This window comes from Miscanthus floridulus, chromosome 15 (assembly GCF_019320115.1).
Source record: "Miscanthus floridulus cultivar M001 chromosome 15, ASM1932011v1, whole genome shotgun sequence".
Taxonomy (NCBI): Eukaryota; Viridiplantae; Streptophyta; class Magnoliopsida; order Poales; family Poaceae; genus Miscanthus; species Miscanthus floridulus.
Genome location: NC_089594.1, coordinates 2771603 through 2790075, shown reverse-complemented (window position 1 = coordinate 2790075; position 18473 = coordinate 2771603). Strand labels below are relative to the sequence as shown.

General features: G+C 53.1%; 1 protein-coding gene and 1 pseudogene across 3 annotated transcripts; one reads left to right on the top strand and one right to left on the bottom strand.

The window, feature by feature from the left end:
• Positions 1–747: 747 nt before the first annotated feature.
• On the top strand, positions 748–3811 carry LOC136509286 (ankyrin repeat-containing protein At2g01680-like). 3 transcript variants are annotated; one of them, XM_066504100.1, is made up of 4 exons: positions 748–828; positions 911–1756; positions 2706–2992; positions 3090–3811. In XM_066504100.1, the coding sequence occupies exons 2-4, from the start codon at positions 967–969 to the stop codon at positions 3789–3791; spliced, it is 1779 nt and encodes a 592-aa protein (XP_066360197.1). In that variant the 5' UTR covers positions 748–828; positions 911–966; the 3' UTR covers positions 3792–3811. The 3 variants fall into 3 exon arrangements, with proteins under 3 accessions (XP_066360197.1, XP_066360195.1, XP_066360196.1); XM_066504098.1 differs by having other exon boundaries at positions 2373–2992; XM_066504099.1 differs by having other exon boundaries at positions 764–828; positions 949–1756; positions 2373–2992.
• A 950-nt stretch (positions 3812–4761) lies between these two features.
• Positions 4762–5737, bottom strand: LOC136506833 (protein GRAVITROPIC IN THE LIGHT 1-like; annotated as a pseudogene).
• Between the last annotated feature and the right edge of the window lie 12736 nt (positions 5738–18473).

Genomic DNA, 18473 nt, shown 5'->3' with positions numbered 1-18473 from the left:
ATCATGCAAAACTACGTTTGAATCTCTCAAATTTAAAATTTGAATTTTTCAAACGACCTCGGATGGAAAAACTTCCTAAATGAAAATTGTAGATCTCAAAAAGTTATGAAACTTTATAGTTGACCACTTTTTGATTTGAATTCGTTTAGGGCCTCAAGCAAGCAATTTACTCTCGGTTTAGTATAATATATGAGAATAGATAACAGAATTTAGATACAAGTGACAGCGTAGTGCAGTGGTAGAGTAACAGACACGCGAGGGAGAGGACGTGAATTCGAATCCCACCGGCCGCGTTAGCCGCGAATTTTGCGCAAAAAATGCAGCGACTTCGATGGCCGGTGGCGCTGAACGGACGGGCGCTGGCCGGTGACGGTCTTCCCAAAAAAAAATTGCTATTATTTTTGGGTTTTTTCGCATTTTTATTTTGCCGAGTGTAAATCTTTGCCGAGTGCTTTTCCGGCACTCGGCAAAGGCTTTGCCGAGTGCTCGACAAAAAACACTCGGCAAAGACTTCTTTGCCGATTAATTCTTTACCGAGTGCCCTTTGCCGAGTGCGGCAGTCGGCAAAGCCTTTGCCGAGTGTATTTCGGGCTTTGCCGAGTGCCGCAGACACTCGGCAAAGTGCTGGTTTCCTGTAGTGACTGCTGTAAGAGGGGTATATGGTTTGTCGAGCTGGGTTCCGAAGCTTGTCTGCGAAGTAGCTCTTAATGGGCTTTACATGTATATCCTAAGTAAGAGATAAGAGAAGGGCCCAGCTCTTGCATCCACCTTTCTGTTTACATAAAGCGTTTGTCGGCCATTCGTTGCTTCTTGTCTGATGCAAACAAGGTATTGCTTTCGTTCGACGCAACCTCGTGAATTTTCTTCACATAGCAGCACATGATACATGCATACTGTTCCTTACTTGAAGTTTGAGGAACCCGCTGGCGCTGGCCGATATGTAAACAGGCTGCAGCAGGTGAAGTGATGTCGCAATCCGGCACACTGCAGCTTGCCATGGACAACAATGGAGCCACTCCACAGTCCACACCACCCATGCACCCTGAGCTTCTCATGGCGGCATGCCATGGCTGGCATGGGCAACTGACGAGCCTTCTCAACGGCGAAGATCATCAAGCCGTACCAATCGAGCACCGTCGACCTAGCAACTTGGACGCCGATGCATCTCAAGCAGCAGTGTTCGTTGAGATCGATATCCATCGCAGCAACATGATGAGCCCACCATTGCCGACGACGACGACGTCGCTTCTCCTCCAAGGCGTCACTTCAGACGGGGACTCCGCACTCCATGTGGTAGCAGCCGCCGGAGACGACGACAGGCACCTGCGAAGCGCCATGGTGATCTACAGCAAGGCCAGGCACCTCTTGGAGGCACGCAACAAGAGGAGGAGCACGCCGTTGCACGTTGCCGTCAGGGCGGGCAACGTCGACATGCTCGCTCTTCTTATCTGCTTGGCCGGAGAAGAGGAAGGCGGGGAAGACAGGAGGAGGGCACTCCTGAGGATGGAGAACGGCGTTGGGGAGACGGCCCTGCACGAGGCGGTCCGCGGGGACGACATGCGGGCGGTGGCCGTGCTGATGACGGCGGACCCGTGCCTGGCTCGTGTCCCGGACGCCGGCGTCTCGCCGCTGTACCTGGCCGTCGTTCTACGCCGGTACGCCATCGTACGGGACTTGCACGCGAGGGACAACCAGCTGTCCTACGCTGGACCGGCTGGACAAAATGCCTTGCATGCCGCGGTCCTTCAAAGCAAAGGTGCATACACAAATTTTAACTAAAGCACACTTACCATTTGAATTCGTATGTTTTGTTGGAAGCTCAAACTTCTCTGCCTTCACCAAGCTTATAGAAAAATGCACAAATATATATAACATCAAACGAGATCCATTAGATGTACCATGTCATATATTTTGATAGTCTATTTGTTTTATTATTGTATATATGTTAATATATTTTTTTATAGATTTGGTCAAAGTTAATTAAGTTTAACTTATTGCAAAATGAAAACGACTTATTACAATTTGGAACTGAGGGAGTAATTAAACGGTGAATTGAACAAGACTCTAAAAATTTGATATAAATCATGAAGCTAATCCGCAAAAAAGTTCCATGTCCATGTTTCAACCAAATAATAAGAAATTTGAGATGCAGCATGACAAAGTTGAAAAAAGATTAAAGGTTTTGTAGTATGTTGTGGTCATGTTTTTGATTGGTGAGCGCCCCTTGAAACACACAAAGATTAAATAGAGTTCTGTAAGCCATATGAACATGCATCCTACCCGCAAGATGCAGGGGAGAGGAATCCTTATCTCATAGCTTTTCTTTGTGGACTATAAATAACACTAATGGGGCTAGGTAAACTACCTTTCAGAGATGACAGAATTGCTTTTGGAATGGAACAAGCAACTCACTAAAGAGCAGGATGAACATGGAAACATGCCGCTACATTTTGCTTTGTCACTAGAAGGGGAGGCACATGGAATGCTTCCCCTCTATGCTGTGCCGGTTAAAAAAGGAAAAGCTATTGCGACCCTTTTGAACATAACAAAACCAACGTTGGAACTTACCAGGCAATTACTGGAAGCAGATGCATATTCAGCATTTCAACCAGACAGAAAAGGGTCGTTCCCTATACACATTGCAGCCTCGGCAGGTAGACTTCTAGCAGTCATCGTTTTGGTCACAAAGTTCCCTGGTTGTGCAGGATTGCATGACTCAGATGGAAGAACATTTGTTCATGTTGCTGCCAAGAAGAAGAGATACAGTATAGTTGCATATGCATGCCAAACGCCGGCATTGTCAACGATTTTGAACAAGCAAGACAATGAAGGGAACACTGCTCTGCATCTAGCTGTTGAGGTTGGGGATTGGTGGATTTTCGCTCGCCTATTTGCCAACAAGCAGGTGGACTTGAATTTACCAAACAACAATAAACAAACCCCACTGGAACTTGCTGTTAACACTATTCCCACAGGACTGTACTGCCTCCTGGTAATATAGTCAATTCCAAAATAAAATTTCTCACATGTTTCTTATATTTTTTTGACCAAAATTCAAGGAAACTAATATTTCTATCTCCTCTCTGCAGAACTCACGAATTCTGATACAGGAAACACTAATAGCTGCCAATGCTACTCGTGGTGTTTTTCGGCGGGATGCTAATATGCAAGAATATAGTCCCCAATCTGATGCAGAGAATGAGGAAAAAGGGTCTGCAATAGTATCAAATTCAACACAATTTCTTAGCGTTGGCTTAGTCTTAATTACAACGATGGCATTTGGTGCTACTTTTGCGTTACCTGGGGGGTACATAGCTGATGACCACCCTCATGGAGGAACTCCAACTCTAGCTCGAGTAAAACAATTTCAAGGATTTATGATGGCAAACACGCTAGCGTTTTTCTGCTCGTCGTTAGCCGTCCTAAGCCTTGTGTTTGCTGGAACACCTACAGTTGAGTTGCCAATGCGTTACATGCACTACAATATATCCATATGGCTATCTCTGAATGCAGTAGGGTCCTTGGCCATAGCCTTTGCAATAGCTGTATATATCTTGATTACTCCAGTTGCTGCTAAAACCTCACTTGCGGTCATTGTGGTTATTCTTTCAATAGGAATCCTCCATTCTCCCTCAGTAACTGAAAAATTTACTGTGCTTTTGTTAGTGTTATGTATTAGACCAGGAATATTGCCACTATTAAGATCTAGTATCTCTAAGGTAATGTTCCTCATGTGTTGGCCGCTCATAGTAATATTTGGTTGGCAAGAATTATCATCACGGTACCGATGATTTGAACAAGCGGCTTTAGAGTGATACCATGATATATGGACATATATTTCTTCTGCACTTTTGTAAGTTTTTTCCGTCTTGTTTGAATGGACATGTGTTTTAATTATGAAAGGCACATTCTGTTGTTGTTTGAATGGACACGTCGCTAGGCTGGGGCTGCTTGGGCTAGGGGTGGCGGCGGCTATAGTGCGTGGTGGCGGCTAGGGTTTAGGGAACGACGAGGGGGGCGGCGCAGGGAGGAGAAGAGGAGGAGGCGGCGCAACAGAGAGAGAGAGAGAGAGGGAGAGGGATAAAGGAAGAAACAATAGCTCTATTCTTTGCTTGATTAGATTGATTACATTCTCCCATATTTATAGGCCCAATAGAACTGGTGTTCCAAGCAACTACGGGAGATATCCTTATAGATTGGATTCTCCTTTCCTAAACAAACCAAACTCTAATCTCCTAATTTACTTTCTATTTCTATTTTATCCTTCTAATTCCTTCTGGGGGAAGGAAGACGTAGAGGCGCCACCACCGTTCCTAGGCGCGCGCCCCTCTCTTGGGCCATGGCTGGCCCACTGGCTGCGGGTTGGGGACGTCTTATTCGACGTGTTACAGTTATTTACCAAATGTTTTTCTTAGAAGAGTTAACTTGGAGCTAAAGAACACGGCAAACTAAGGAGTTAGAGCCAGAACAGTTTTGGATAAACGAATATTCCTCTAAGGGGATGAGCCAGTCCCCATCGACTCCCAACCCTAGCTTGTAATTGAGGAACGTCGTGTCTTGTCCCTCAACTGGGCTACTCGGGATATTTAACTTTTTACCATTATAACGGATGTCACCTCTTTAGATAGCTTTTTTTAAATTGCTCTTACATATTTACCATCGAGAGAGAACATTTGATACATTCTTGCCATTTTCGCTGACGTGGCATGCCAACTCGACCTGACAACATAGACCAGCCACAGGAAATGCCATTTTTGCCCCTCATCTATTTCTTCTATCTCTACCCCTTCCTCGCTCGACCTCCCGTCGGAACGCAGCGGGGTCCAGCAGCGACGAGAGGGAGCCATCCAGGTAGAAGGACTCGTGCTTGAAGCCGTCGAGGAGGGCGCGCGTGACGTGCGCCTCCAGCGCGTGCTTGGCTAGCTGCGGGGAGGACACCGGGATCTTGGTGAGCGATCGAGTGGCCGCCGCAAACTCTAGCCCCACGGCACGCATCAGGTGCGCGAGGTGCCCCGCGAACGCCCGCGTCGCCGCGCGGGCTTGCTCGGCACAGGACATGAAAAGCTCCGCCGTCGCCGCGCCGCCAGGGCCGTTCTGCTTGGAGAGCGGGTGGTGGTGGTGGCGCCCGTTACGGCGGCTGGTGGCCGCCACGAGCTTCTCCTTAAGCCCGTCCACCTCGGCCTACTTGGATTGGAGCTGGCGCTGGAGGTCGTCGAGCGGCGCCTCGTACGATGCCACAGCCTCGTGGAGGGGCGGCGCAGAAGGGTTCAGGCGCGGGATGTGGCCCGCGACGGCGGAGCGACGGAAGCGCGCGAGGTGGCGGAGCTCTGCGACGACGGCCGTGTCCGCGGCGTGCATCTTGTCGGCATCCCAAGGGCAGTGCGCGCCCTGGAGCGCGGCGCACCCCGGAGACGCCATCAGCGCGTCCACGTCGCGGGTGCGGTCGGTGCCCTTGGCCGCGGCGGCCAGCCTCTCCTTCTCCTACTCCCCATCCTCCCAGATCTTGAGCTTCTCCTCCTCCCCCCTCCTCTTCCTCGATTTCCTCTGCCTCCACAGCGGACGGGGACCACCGAAATTTCTCGCTGTTGGAGACGGCGTCGGCGAAGGGGTCGTCGTCGTCGTCCAGGTCGCTGTCGATGGAGTCGCGGAGGGTGTAGTTCGAAGGCAGGCGGTTGGAGAGGCAGAAGCAGGCGACGCGGTGGATGAGGTCGCCGACGGTGACCGGCTTGGTCGCCATTCCTTGACGCTGCGACCGAGCCTTCCCCTGCGGGCTGTGGCCATGTTCATCGCCGACGTCGGGCGCCGTCGTGGACCTACACGTCGTGGCCCCGGCTACCTTGCCCCCAACTTCCCCTATGTCCTGTCACCCGCCACCATGGACCCCATCGTCGGCCATGGCCGGAGGTCGAGCGAGGATGGGATAGAGATAGAAGAAATAGGTGAGGGGCAAAAATGTCATTTTCCGTGACCGGTCTATGCTGTCAGGTCGAGTTGGCGTGCCACGTCAGGGAAAAATGGCAAGAATGTATCAAATGCTCTCTCTCGATGGTAAATATGTAGGAGCAATTTTAAGAGTGCTATCTAAAGAGATGACATCCGTTATAATGATAAAAAGTTAAATATCCCACTCCGTTGGATTCCCATGCGTGTGTAACGGATGGCTAGATATTGGGCCAGGCCTTCAGGTTATGGTTAGTAGGCAACGGATCACTATTTTTATTTTTTGAGCTTTTTTATACAAGCCTGACCACTGGCTAGCAAAAAATTAGAGGGTGTTGCTAAAAAAGGGAAAAGGCTAGCGCCCGGACGTTAGGATGGGGGCTAGCGTCCAGAAGCCCGCGCGCGCACGCTTGCTTCACGTGGGGTCCCGCGCTGCGCTGCTCCGTGTCCCACGCCCACTTCCATCTCGATCTGTGCCCGCACGGTTTCTCGCTCCCGCTGCTCACGCATGGCCCAATATCCAGTGATCCACACCTACACGCATGCAGGCGGGCCCAACACCTACAACAGATGGGGTCCACTGTAATATGTGTAACACCAGATCTACTTTTTCAATATTTATAGAAAATATTTGCAACATACGTCCGAAACAATTGAAACAGTTGCAACATTAGTTTGAAAAATAAGGAAAATAAGTGTGTCGTCATTGCAAAACATATGCAACATCTAGATAAAACACTTGCAACATATGTGCGAAAAACATATGCAACATCTGGATGAAACACTTACAACATAAGTGTGAAATACATGCAACACCTAGATAAAACACGTGCAACATCCGTCTGAAACAAACGAAACATTTGGAACAGACGCTTGCAACATACTTGTATAGCCATTGCAACATATGCAACTTTACGATCTATTTTTGCAACATCCACATGAAACGCTTGCAACATGCATATAAAACACCTAAAGCACTTGAAACATATGCTTGCAACATCCGAGGAAGGACGGGAGCGCGAGGTGCAGCCGGAGAAGCCCGCTCCAGGTCTGGACACTCCGGATCTCGTGATATCATGAGCTGAGGTCGAGCGTCATGGCAGCACCTCGATGCGGCGAAGGACGGGGCACGACACGTAGAGGTAGGGACCGGGCACAACACAACGAGGTGGAGTGGGCGCAGCAGGGGATGGAGCACGACGCGACTGCAGACGTGGCGCGGCTCGATGCGGTATGGGGGCGCCACAGCGAGGCAGCTTTGGGGCGGGTGGACGGCGCGGTGAGCCGCGACGAGCGAAGCGAGGAGTTGAGGATTTGTCATCTGTCTCAGTGTAGATGGAGTAGATAGAGGAGAGAGAGCGTAGATGAGCCCCTATTGAGCCGGTCGCTGTGCTGGAGCACGCACAGAGCAGAGCGTCCGATTTTTAAGATTTCGAACGTATGTTCTTTATCATTAAAAAAAGCTAAAAATTAGAGGGTTAATTTGTTAGACAAATCTTCAACTAGTTGTTAGCTAATTCTGAAAGAAAGCCTAGTTGTTAGTCAACTAGCCGGTCAAACTTAGTTAATTTGAGCTAATTTTTAGCTTAACAGTAATTAGCCCTCGCTCATCAAACAGGCCATTTATCCCCGTGCCAAGTTCAAGGGGAAATATTCTGTAGTAAGATTTATCACTGTTATTTACTGTCTCTATTTCTCTCTCAACGCTTTTATCATGGACAAGTTATTTTATAAGGATCCAACCAGGGGCGGAGGGGCCCAAGGTTTGCAAGGACCTTCAGCAAAACTTTGGACGTGGACACGAACCACAAAACGACCGATTGGACCTGGAAATGGGTTAAGATCCTTGTCTGCTGAAAGCCTGAAACATGTCTGGTGAAACCAATCCAAATGAGATCCACCCAAAGAGACACCTATCCAATTCAAATCAACTTGCAAGTTCAAAACATCCAAACCCATCCTATCCTACACCGTGTAAACCAAACCAATCCATCCGTCCAAATATTGTACGAGTGTGATTCGTTATCTTAACCCACATCATCCAGCTACGTGGATTCAGCTTACCGGTGTTTGAGAGAAAATTATATATTTGGGACTCTAATAGTTGCGCTTTGCAGTTTTGAGACTCTAAACGTCGACTTCGTAAAAATAGCTCTCCAAACGTTGGACTCTTGATTTTCTTGACATTAGGTCTATTTTCTTCCTCCGGTAGCATTCCTCCATGTATATTTGTCACTCAATGGACTTTTTTGCCCTTTTGCTGTTTTGCCGTGCCGCTCGTACGTACGTGCCCCGTGCTGCTCGGTACTTTGGCGCTGGTACGTACGTGACCCGTGCCATGGCTGCTGGTACATGCTCATACGTACGTTTGGACGCTCGCCGCCTTGGCAGGCAGGCAAGCAGGCCGCCATCGCCGCCCTTTGGAGGCAAGAAGACTGTACTGTATTGACGGAGGAGCGGTGGGCAGCAGAGACCTCGCTAGGGCGATCGCAGTGGCCGGCGGTGGGGATTATTCGCGCAATCCATGGCCATGGGCCATGGCGTCGGGCGCGGCCAGGCCAGGGTCCGTCGCGGCCAGGGCTCCGAGGGCCGAGGCCATGGCTCCTGCGGCCACGTCCTGGGCGAGCGGGACGTCCATGGCTGGCGCATCGAGGTCGTCTGGCGGCTGGCCTTCCATGGCCGGCGGGAGTCTGGTGCAGATGGCCTCGTGCGGCGGTGTCATGGCGGTCAGAGACGAAAGTTTCGATCGTTTTTTCATTTCCATAGATTGCATTCACGTACGTGGAGATCTCGTGTACGTGAGGCCACAGGGGCAAAAGGGTCTGTCCAGGTCACAAATACATGTATACATACTAGAAAAAAAAAGAAAATACATATAATGTCAAGAAAATCAATAGTGCAACGTTTGGAGGTCTATTTTTACGAAGAGGACGTTTTGGAGTCTCAAAACCGCGAAGCGCGACGAGTAGAGTCTCAAATATGTAATTTTCTCGGTGTTTGGATGACTAGGGTAAGCATTGGTCTAGGTTCTATTCATGCAAAAGCCACCCTTCCGGCTTGGTTCTGTTGAAACAGATGTCACATCTATTTCTCTAGAGCTCGGCTCACGCGGGCCACGAGTGAGCGTGCCTCCTGTACGTTTTCGGGTGGTGAAGGATGCTATGGGAGTTTGAACTAATCAAACAAGCAGGGGCGGATCTAGCGGTGGGGCGGGGGGGGGGGCTCAAGCCCCCCTACCCAAACCGAATCAGTGCAAATTACTGTAGAGCCTCTATGAATTTTTAGGTAAAGTTCTATAGTATAGGGGGGGCTGAGACTTAAGATCGAGCAGCAGTGTTGTTCAGTCCCCCCTAAAATATTTCCTGGATCCGCCGCTGCAAACAAATGTATATTCTTTGGATCACAGCTAATCCAACCAAGCAAACAAACTCCCTAAGGGCACGTTTGTATCACAGCTAATCCAACCAAGCAAACAAACTCCCTAAGGGCACGTTCAACAGTTTAGACGGTTGTCGTCTGCAAACACGGGTCATGTCACATAGAGACAGCAATACAGACAAATTATACAATGTGTTGTCTTTTAGGCTATCTGCAAGATAATTAATTCTTGTACAGACTCATAAATTAAGGTGATAAAAAATGGCTTGGGAGCACGAGCTCCCGTCGTACAACGGTGTTGGAGCGGGCGATATAGCTTGGGAGCACGAGCCCTCGCCGTCTCTTCGCGAAGAGACGGCACACCCGTCTGTTGGCTGAGTTAAGGGTTTTTTTTGCAAAAATAACATCTCCGAGATAGAAAAAAGACGACCGTTGTACGTGCCCTAACTAGCTAGGTCACATGGATGCAGTAAAACCAAACAACAAGCACCTACGTGCACTCGGCCTAAGTGGATATCCACGAGCTAGCTAGGCTACTCTCGGAAGTGCAACGGGTGCGTGTAACTTCACCCTCCCCGGACGTGTGCGACATTAGCGCTTCCTGGCTCGCAAGCGAGTGACTTTTTTAGGTTCTCACTTCCATGTCAGCTTCTAGCTAGCTAGTAAAATCCCTCCGTCAGCTTCTGGTCCAGGTCCCCAAGTTGCATGCGTGGCCGTCACACGCTTGCAGCGAGCGACGCCACCCACTCTTTAGGCCCTCCACAACGGTGGAGCGGTGCTAAAGAAAAAAGCGGGTCCCATGACTGGTATTTGGCATGGCTTTGAAATCCCACAGCGTGCAAGCATTGCAAGCATCGCTTAAAAAGGTACAGGAGGCCAGTGTAGCAGTCAAATCAATGTACTTCAGCTCATCAGGCATGCCATTGCAAGTTGGGACCAGCAGTAAAAATATACTTCTTTAATAGATGGCACGAAGATGGAACCAGAGCAACTACTTGCTCCGCTCCGCATTTGACTAGCGTTGGCACCGGTCATTGCCGTGTGTGGAGTTACTCTTGAACAATCTCTCTCTTCTTTTAGCACTACTTAAGCTGTACATTACAGAGGGCTAGAGCACCAATTGATCACCACGGTTAGAGCAACGCCACCCACTCTAAAATAAATGAAACTAGTTTATTTTTTATTTAAAACACATTAGTCATGAATTTTTTAGAGACTACTTTTTTACAATAAAGGAAAAAAACACTCATAGATAAAGTTGTCTGGACTTCATAGTGTTATGGCCACAGATATTTGGCTTTAGAGTTTAATTTCTAAAATTGACATCGATCGCGCGCGTTCTCTGATTGGGATTTGGGAACGTGTTGTTCAGAGTGGAGATGAGTGAGCGCCTCGTCCCTCCCGACCCCGGCGGTGGTGCGCCCGCGCCACCCCCGCCACCGCCACCATATCCTCCCCCCACCACCCCCTCCTCCACCTCCCGCAGCCCAGCCAGCCCCCCAAGCCCCGACATTCGCACAGCCCCTGTCCCAGCCGCTAGTTCTTCCTGTGCCGCCGCCCCGGCCGCATCTGAAGGCTGCTCGACGGTCCGTTCCGCCGCGTCGTCAGGCATTGTCGACACCCTCGCTGGGAGGACTCCTTTAGCACAAAATTCTTCATGACCTTCACACCGCCATCGTCCCCAATCAGGTTGGGCATTCCCCGTCCCCTGCCACGGTATGGTTAACCCCGCCTTCTCAAGAATCCAAATTCAACACCCACTTCATGAGGAATGCATTGCAGCGAGTTCTTGTCACGCCTCCAGGTCGCCTTAGCTGTGTGCGGGTTCAAAGGGGGGTCTTTCGTTTTCTCGTTGTTAATCAGAACGTTGCCAACGCCCTCGTTGTCGTGGGTGCTGTGAATCTTGGCTCCGTCTGTTTGTTCTTCCACGGTTCTTTGCATGCCGCCATTACTGCGTTCATGAGCGTGCCCATCTCTTCTGAGGTGGAAGACGAATTCGATTGCTGCGAGGCCCGCGCCGTCTCGAAGCCTGAGCCCACCCACAGCTTCATTGGTTTCAGTCAGGCCTTATGGTACAATATTTTGCTTTCACAACAAATCAGCACCGGCCAAACTTATTCGCCGAGAAACCAACCAGACAAACAATTCAGGTAGCCATGCCTCTACGAAATCCTGCGCTGGGATTTCCTTGGGCTCCGTCCCGCTCAACCTCTTGAATGCGTCTGACTGCCCCTCTCTGGAATCCAGCTTGCCTCCCGCGACGTGCGCGACTTGTGGTCTTGTCACCAACGCCCCGACCACGGTTTCCAAGAGGGACGTCCACCAGGGCGCTCCCAAGCCGACCTACCTCGAGGTCGCTTTAACGCCGGCGCCTCACCACTCTCCCAAGCCGAAAACCCATAAACACATCCTCGCCTCGGACGTGTGCTTCACGTGCCTTTCTCCTGACCACAAAGTGCGTGACTGCCGCGATCCGGTTCGCTGCCGGAACTGCCTCCGCTGCGGCCATCGCCAACGCTCTTGCTCGATGCCTCTCGCCGACCTGATTGCGTTTGGACGCCGGCTGCAGCCCTCTGTCCCCGTGCCGGCCTCTCGAAGCACCGTCCATGTTGTTCCGTTCGAACAGTGTCGCCTGGATGCCGCTCCCCCTGCTCCCACCTCGCCGCCTCCAAACACACCGGAGCGCGAGCTCACCCCCCGGCAGCCTCTGCCGGCCTATGCCGCGAGGTTCATGGTTCCCTCGTCGAGCGCGGAGGCCCCGGACTTCGAGGTCCAGCCTCCCAGGGTTCTAAGGTCGGCTCCACCGGCCTCTCGACCCCAGGACAAGTTCATCCCTGGTGAGCGCGGCAAGGAGGTCTTCGATGGTCCTCCTTCTCCGCCTGAGGCCGCGGACTGATACCTGCGTCGCTCGCCTCCTCCTTCGCCTTCGCCGCCTCGCCCGCCAGCTTCTTTGGCTGGCCTGCTCCGCTTGCCGGCCCATCCGCTGGCGCCTCCGTCGCCTGCGCTCGTCGACGCGGGCATTGACGCGTTCGGCGATAGTGAGGAGGAAGTCGAGAGCGACGCCTTCGACGGCTCCTCGCCTTCGAGCTCGGAGTTCTCCTGGGAGGGCCGCGCTCACTCGGTCAGTGCGTGGGTCAGGCCGGGGAGGTACGAGGTTCTCGATAGGCTTCTCTTTGCCTACATTGATCCTCCTATCCCGACGGCCGACGTCAACCCGTTCCTGCGTGCTGCCTTGGCGACGGTGGAGCCCCTCATGCCTGTCGAGTTCCTCCCATCGACCCGGGGAGCAATGATGTTCCGGTGCGAGGATATCGGGGCTAGGGACCTCCTTCGGGGCCACAGCCCCATCCTCCATGAGGGGGTGCAGCTATCTCTCCAACGGCCGGACGAGTGCTCCAACCGTTTCTTCCGGGCCCCGCGTTGGCTTGCCTACGTACACGTCCTCGACTACCCTAACAAGCACTGGTTCGAGGACACGATCAAGGAGTCCTTTGCGGGCTTCTGCGAGGTTTGCCGAGATCGACGGTTCCTGCCTCACGGGGGACAACTTTGGGCCCCTTCGCCTGCTGCTGGAAGTCAACGAAAGGCTGGAGATCCCGTACGAGGTGACGGTCTCCGCTCGCCGCGGACGCGGACGCTTCGGAGGGGTTGCCAGGGTCATGCCTATCCGGATCTGGCGCCGGAGCGACCAGCTCGACGCCGACGGCAACCTGTCGCCCTTCTTCAGGAACGGTCCACCTCCTCCGCCTCCGGGCCCTCAGCTGGGTCCTACTCCTCCCTTCTGGAGGGAGCAGCAGCGCCAGCCGGCACAGCACCCTGCTAACAGGCTGTTCCCTCCGCCGCCTGCTGGTCATGTGCAGCAGCCGCAAAATGCTCCTCAGCCTTGCCGCTGCTGTGCTGGGTCTGGCGTTGGTGCTGGCTCGCTGCCTTGTTAGCAGCAATGCGCCTGTCCCCCCTGCTTCGCCACCGTCGCCTCCGTGCTCCCCTCAGCGCGACTCTTCGGTGTTCAGCTTTGACATTGCGCTCCTCGCCTTCGCCTGCTGCGACAACTCCTACAGTCACTCCGGCTCTTTCTGCTCGCCCTATAAGCGGAGGGCGGGAAAGAACCAGACCGCTCAGCCTCCTTCTAGGCACAGCGCTCGTATTGCGGCCCGCACGCAAGGCTCCTTCGTCAACGTTCCAAAGGAGGCTGTCCGTCGCAAGGCGCTCGCCAATGCCTTATCCTACTGCTCTTCTGCGCTCAAGAAGCAGGTCAGCAAGACGAACATCCTTTCGCGCAACAAGATCCCGCTCAGCGTCACGGACATCCACAAGCTGGTTACGGCAGCGAGTGCGACATGCTCGAGCGCTGCTTCCGTGGGAGCGGTGACTCTGAGATAATCTACTGCTATGTCGTGTGAACAAGGGAAAGATGACGTCAAAAATGCCCCCTGCTATGATACTATAGCCACTGTAGGTGCATGCGCTGAACTGCAGCACTGTAGGCACATGTAGTGGCCGACGCAGAGTCAACTGTGTATGTTATCTAGTTACTGTTACAACATGAACAGCTCTATTGGGACTAGATGAATAGAGTTGTATAAAAAGACTACCACGGTAACTTAGTAAAGAGAGCTCAAATTTGCCATCTCACAGACAGGGCTTCGGCCAATGCTGGTGTCTTGTATTATGCGTGCATGCTCTGTTCTCCCTTCTTCTAGCTCAAGCCATAGTGCGTGGGGACGGACAACGCTTGTTCATGGTCAGCACGGCTATTGGGTGCTCGGCAATACGAGCGGGTGCTCGGCAAGATTGGTGAGTGGTTAACTCACCTGAGCCGGTGATCCTGTGAGCCAATAGGTGGTATCAGAGTCGTACAAGCACCGTCGCCAGACTAACCGCTGGTGATGACGGACGGTTCGGAGATGGGCGACAGCAGTGGCACTGTTGTGGCTGCCCAGCCACGACCGGAGGTCGTTGTTCGCACGGTGCGGGAGGTCAGCGGTACTAGTTGGCCGACACTGACTCGCACCAACTATGGAGAGTGGTCGGTGACCATGAAGATCAAACTCAGACCCCGACGACTCTGGAATGCTGTTGACAAGGGCACAAAAAATAAAGAAGATGACATGTCAGCGCTGAAGGCTATCCTCGCTGCTGTACCGGCGGAGTACAGGGAGCCGTTGGGGGCAAAGAGCTCGGCTAAGGTGGCGTAGGAGGCTATTGAGGTGACGCGTGTCGGTTCTGACCCTGCAAAGAAGGCGACGACCCAGCTTATGAAGCAGGAGTATGCCAACCTTAAGTTCAAGGATGGTGAAATGGTAGAGGACTTCTCCCTCCGCCTGTAGAAGCTCATCAGCAAGCTAAAGAGCCACGGCGTTACCATCGACGAAGAGGAGACGGTCTCCAAGTACCTCCACTTCATGCCGATAAAGTACATCCAGATCGCTCTCTCCATAGAGACGATGCTAGACTTGTCCACCCTCACCATTGAGGATGTGACAGGCTGTCTACGGGTGGTGGACAAGCGCCTGGAGCAGACGACAGCAACAAAGGACAGCGGGAAACTCCTGCTGACGGAAGAGGAGTGGGCTGCTCGGAGCAACTCCAGGAAGACAGCCTTCTCCAACCGCGGTGGCAATGGCAAGCGCCGTGGTAAGGCTTCTTCGGAGAAGAAGCAGGTCGACCCCAACGTCTACCAGCATTACGGGAAGATGGGCCATTAGGCACGAGAGTGCCCAAACCGCAAGCAGGAAAAGAAGGCTCAGGCTCATTTGGCGCAAGTCGATGATGAGGATGAGGCCACTATCCTGATGGCGACGTTCTGTGCACTGCATGACATCGAGGCCGAGGAGCGGGAAGAGGCGACGACGGTGGAAGGACCTAGGAAGGCCCTGAAGACTATCAACCTCGACGAACCACGCGCCCAAGTTCACCTCAGACGTGTGGGCGCCAACTAGGAGCAGCGGTGGTATCTGAGCTTTGGTGCCAATAACCACATGACGGGCTCCAAGGCATCCTTCTCTAAGCTCGACAGCGATGTTACCGGTACGATGAAGTTTGGTGATGGCTCAAGGGTGGCTATCTAAGGGCGTGACACCATTATCTTCAGATGCTAGAACGGGGAGCACCATGCGCTAACGGATGTATATTACATCCCGCAGCTGCGTTCCAACATCATTAGCCTTGGTCAGCTGGATGAGCGTGGTAGCGAGGTACTGATCAAGGACGGAGTCCTTAGGATCAGGGACCGGGAGCAGTGACTTCTCGCCAAGGTGAAGAGGTCACTGAACCGGTTGTACCTGCTCGACCTGAAGGTAGAGCAACCGGTGTGCCTGGCCGCAAGGCACTCCGAGGAACTGTGGATGTGGCATGCCCGGTTTGGACATCTCAGCTTCGACATGCTTGGTCGGCTGGAGAAGATGGTCCGAGGGCTACCCCATATCAAGCATAGAGGCGAGCTATGCAACAGCTGCCTGGCCGAGAAGCAGAGGAGGCTACCTTTCCCAAAGACGGCCAAGTATCGCGCGAAACACGCTCTCGAGCTCGTTCACGGCGACCTCTGGGGCCGATCACGCCTGCTACAAATGGTGTTCGGCGATACTTCCTCCTGCTTGTGGATGATTGCAGTCGCTACATGTGGCTGCAACTCCTGACAAGCAAGGACGAAGCAGCGGCGGAGCGATCAAGAAGTTCAAGACGCACAAGGAGGCCAGGAGCGGCAAGAAGCTCTGCGTACTGAGAACTGATCGCGGCGGCGAATTCACTTCGGTGAAGTTTGCTGCGTACTGCGTGGATCAGGGTGTGGGGCAACACCATACCGCGTCGTACTCGCCACAACAGAATGGCGTGGTGGAGCGACAGAACCAGACGATGGTCGGCATGGCCCGATCCATGATGAAGGCCAAAGGCATGCCACAAGGTTCTGGGGTGAGGCAGTGACCACGGCTGTGTTCATCCTCCACCGATCTCTGACCAAAGCCCTGATGGGCAAGATGTCGTTCGAAGCTTGGTATGGGCACAAGCCGAGCATGTCCTTCCTCTAGACATTCGGTTGCATCGGCCATGCCAGGAAGACGAAGTCGAACCTCACCAAGTTGGAGGATAGGAGCACACCCATGGTGTTCTTGGGCTACGCAGAGGGTACCAAGGCGTACCGGCTCTACGACCCACGCGGAGACAAGGTGCTTGTCTCACGTGACATCGTGTTCAACGAGGAGGGAGCTTGGGACTGGAGCAGTCCGAGCACAGGGGAAGCTGGCAGCTTCACAAACACCTTCGTCATTGAGCATTTGGTCATCCACGGTGGTGGAGACGCTGGGGAAGAGGTGCCGAGCACTCCGGCGGTAGAGCCGAGCACTCCTAGGGTAGTGCCGAGCACTCCAAGAGAGATGCTGAGCACTTCGGGAGGAGTACTGAGCACTTCTGGAGGGATGCCGAGCACGCTCGGAGTGGTGCCGGGAGGTTCTGTAGTGGTGGCGACCACTCCAGGACGGGTGCTGAGCACTCTCATGGCGGAGCCAAGATGTCTTACAGTGGTGCCAACCACTCCAAGACTGAGACAGGACACTCCTACAGTGCGGACGAAGGCTGCAGGAGTTATGACGAGCTATCCAGGTGTTGTGCCAAGCACTCCGGCGGAATAGGGAACTCCATCGACGCCGATCGAGTTCGCCTCACCTCCCGGTGACATCACTGAGTTCGTGGATGCCTTCCATGAAGGTGAGGAGGTGTGGTTTCGCAGGCTGGACGACATCAGCGGTGGCATAGGTCCCTCAGGTCTAGCGGGCAGGCTACTCAATGACGTAGAGCTGTTACTCATCAGTGCAGAGGAGCTGCCCATGTTCACGCTAGCCGAGCGCGATGGAAACTGGCGACGGGCGATGCTAGAGGAGATGAAGGTGATCAAGGAAAATGAGACTTGGCAGCTCGTCATTCTACCTCCATGATACCGACCGATCAGCCTAAAGTGGGTGTACAAAGTCAAGTGGGACGAGCTCGGTGCCATTGTCAAGTACAAGGCGTGCCTCGTCGCCTGAGGCTTTGTTTAGCGTGAGGGCATAGACTTCGAGGAGGTCTTTGCTCCAGTAGCACGCATGGAGTCGGTCCGTTTGCTACTTGCTTTGGCAGCAGCAAAGGACTGGCGCGTCCATCACTTGGACGTTAAATCGGCCTTCCTCAACGATGAGCTAGCGGAGACGGTCTTCGTCAGGCAACCTCTAGGTTTTGCCATCAAGGGAGAGGAGCACAGGGTGCTCCGACTGCGCAAAGCGCTCTACAGGCTATGACAAGCCCCTCGAGCATGGAACGCCAAGCTTGATGCCACGCTGGGCGAGCTTGGGTTTCAAAGGTGCGCAACCGAGCACGCGCTCTACACGCAGCGATGGGGGAAGGAGGAGCTCGTTGTCGGCGTGTATGTGGATGACTTAATCATCACCAGCGCACGCACGGAGGACATCAATAGCTTTAAGCACGAGATGGCGGCTCGTTTTCGAATGAGCGATCTCGGCGCACTCTCCTACTACCTCGGCATCGAGGTGAGACAGGGGAAGGAGAAACTCTCACTCGGTCAGATCGCGTATGCCTCCAAGCTGTTGGAGAGGAGCGGCATGACTGAGTGCAAGCCATGCGTGACTCCAATGGAGGAGCGGCTGAAGCTGACGAAGGCCAGTACCGCGGTGAAGGTGGATGCGACACTCTATCGGAGCATCATCGGTGGTCTACGTTATCTAGTCCACACGAGTCCGGACATTGCGTTCGCCGTGGGCTATGTCAGTCGTTTCATGGAGGATCCCAGAGAGGATCACTGGGCTACGGTGAAGCGGCTAATGCGCTACGTCAAGGGGATGGTAGATCATGGGATCATCTTCCCAAAGACTGGCAAGAGTAGGCTACAGCTCACTGTGATCAGCAATGCAGACATGGCAGGGGACATCGATGGACGACGGAGCACCTCTGGCATGCTCGTATTCCTCAGGTCAGCCCTAATTTCATGGTTGTCACTGAAGCAAAAGGTGGTGGCACTATCTATGTGCGAGGCAGAGTACGTAGCGGCGGCCACAGCAGCGTGCCAAGTTGTGTGGCTACACCGGCTACTGGGCGAGCTGACCGGCGTGGAAGCTCACCCACCAGTACTAATGGTGGACAACCAGCCCGCCATCGCCCTCGCGAAGAAT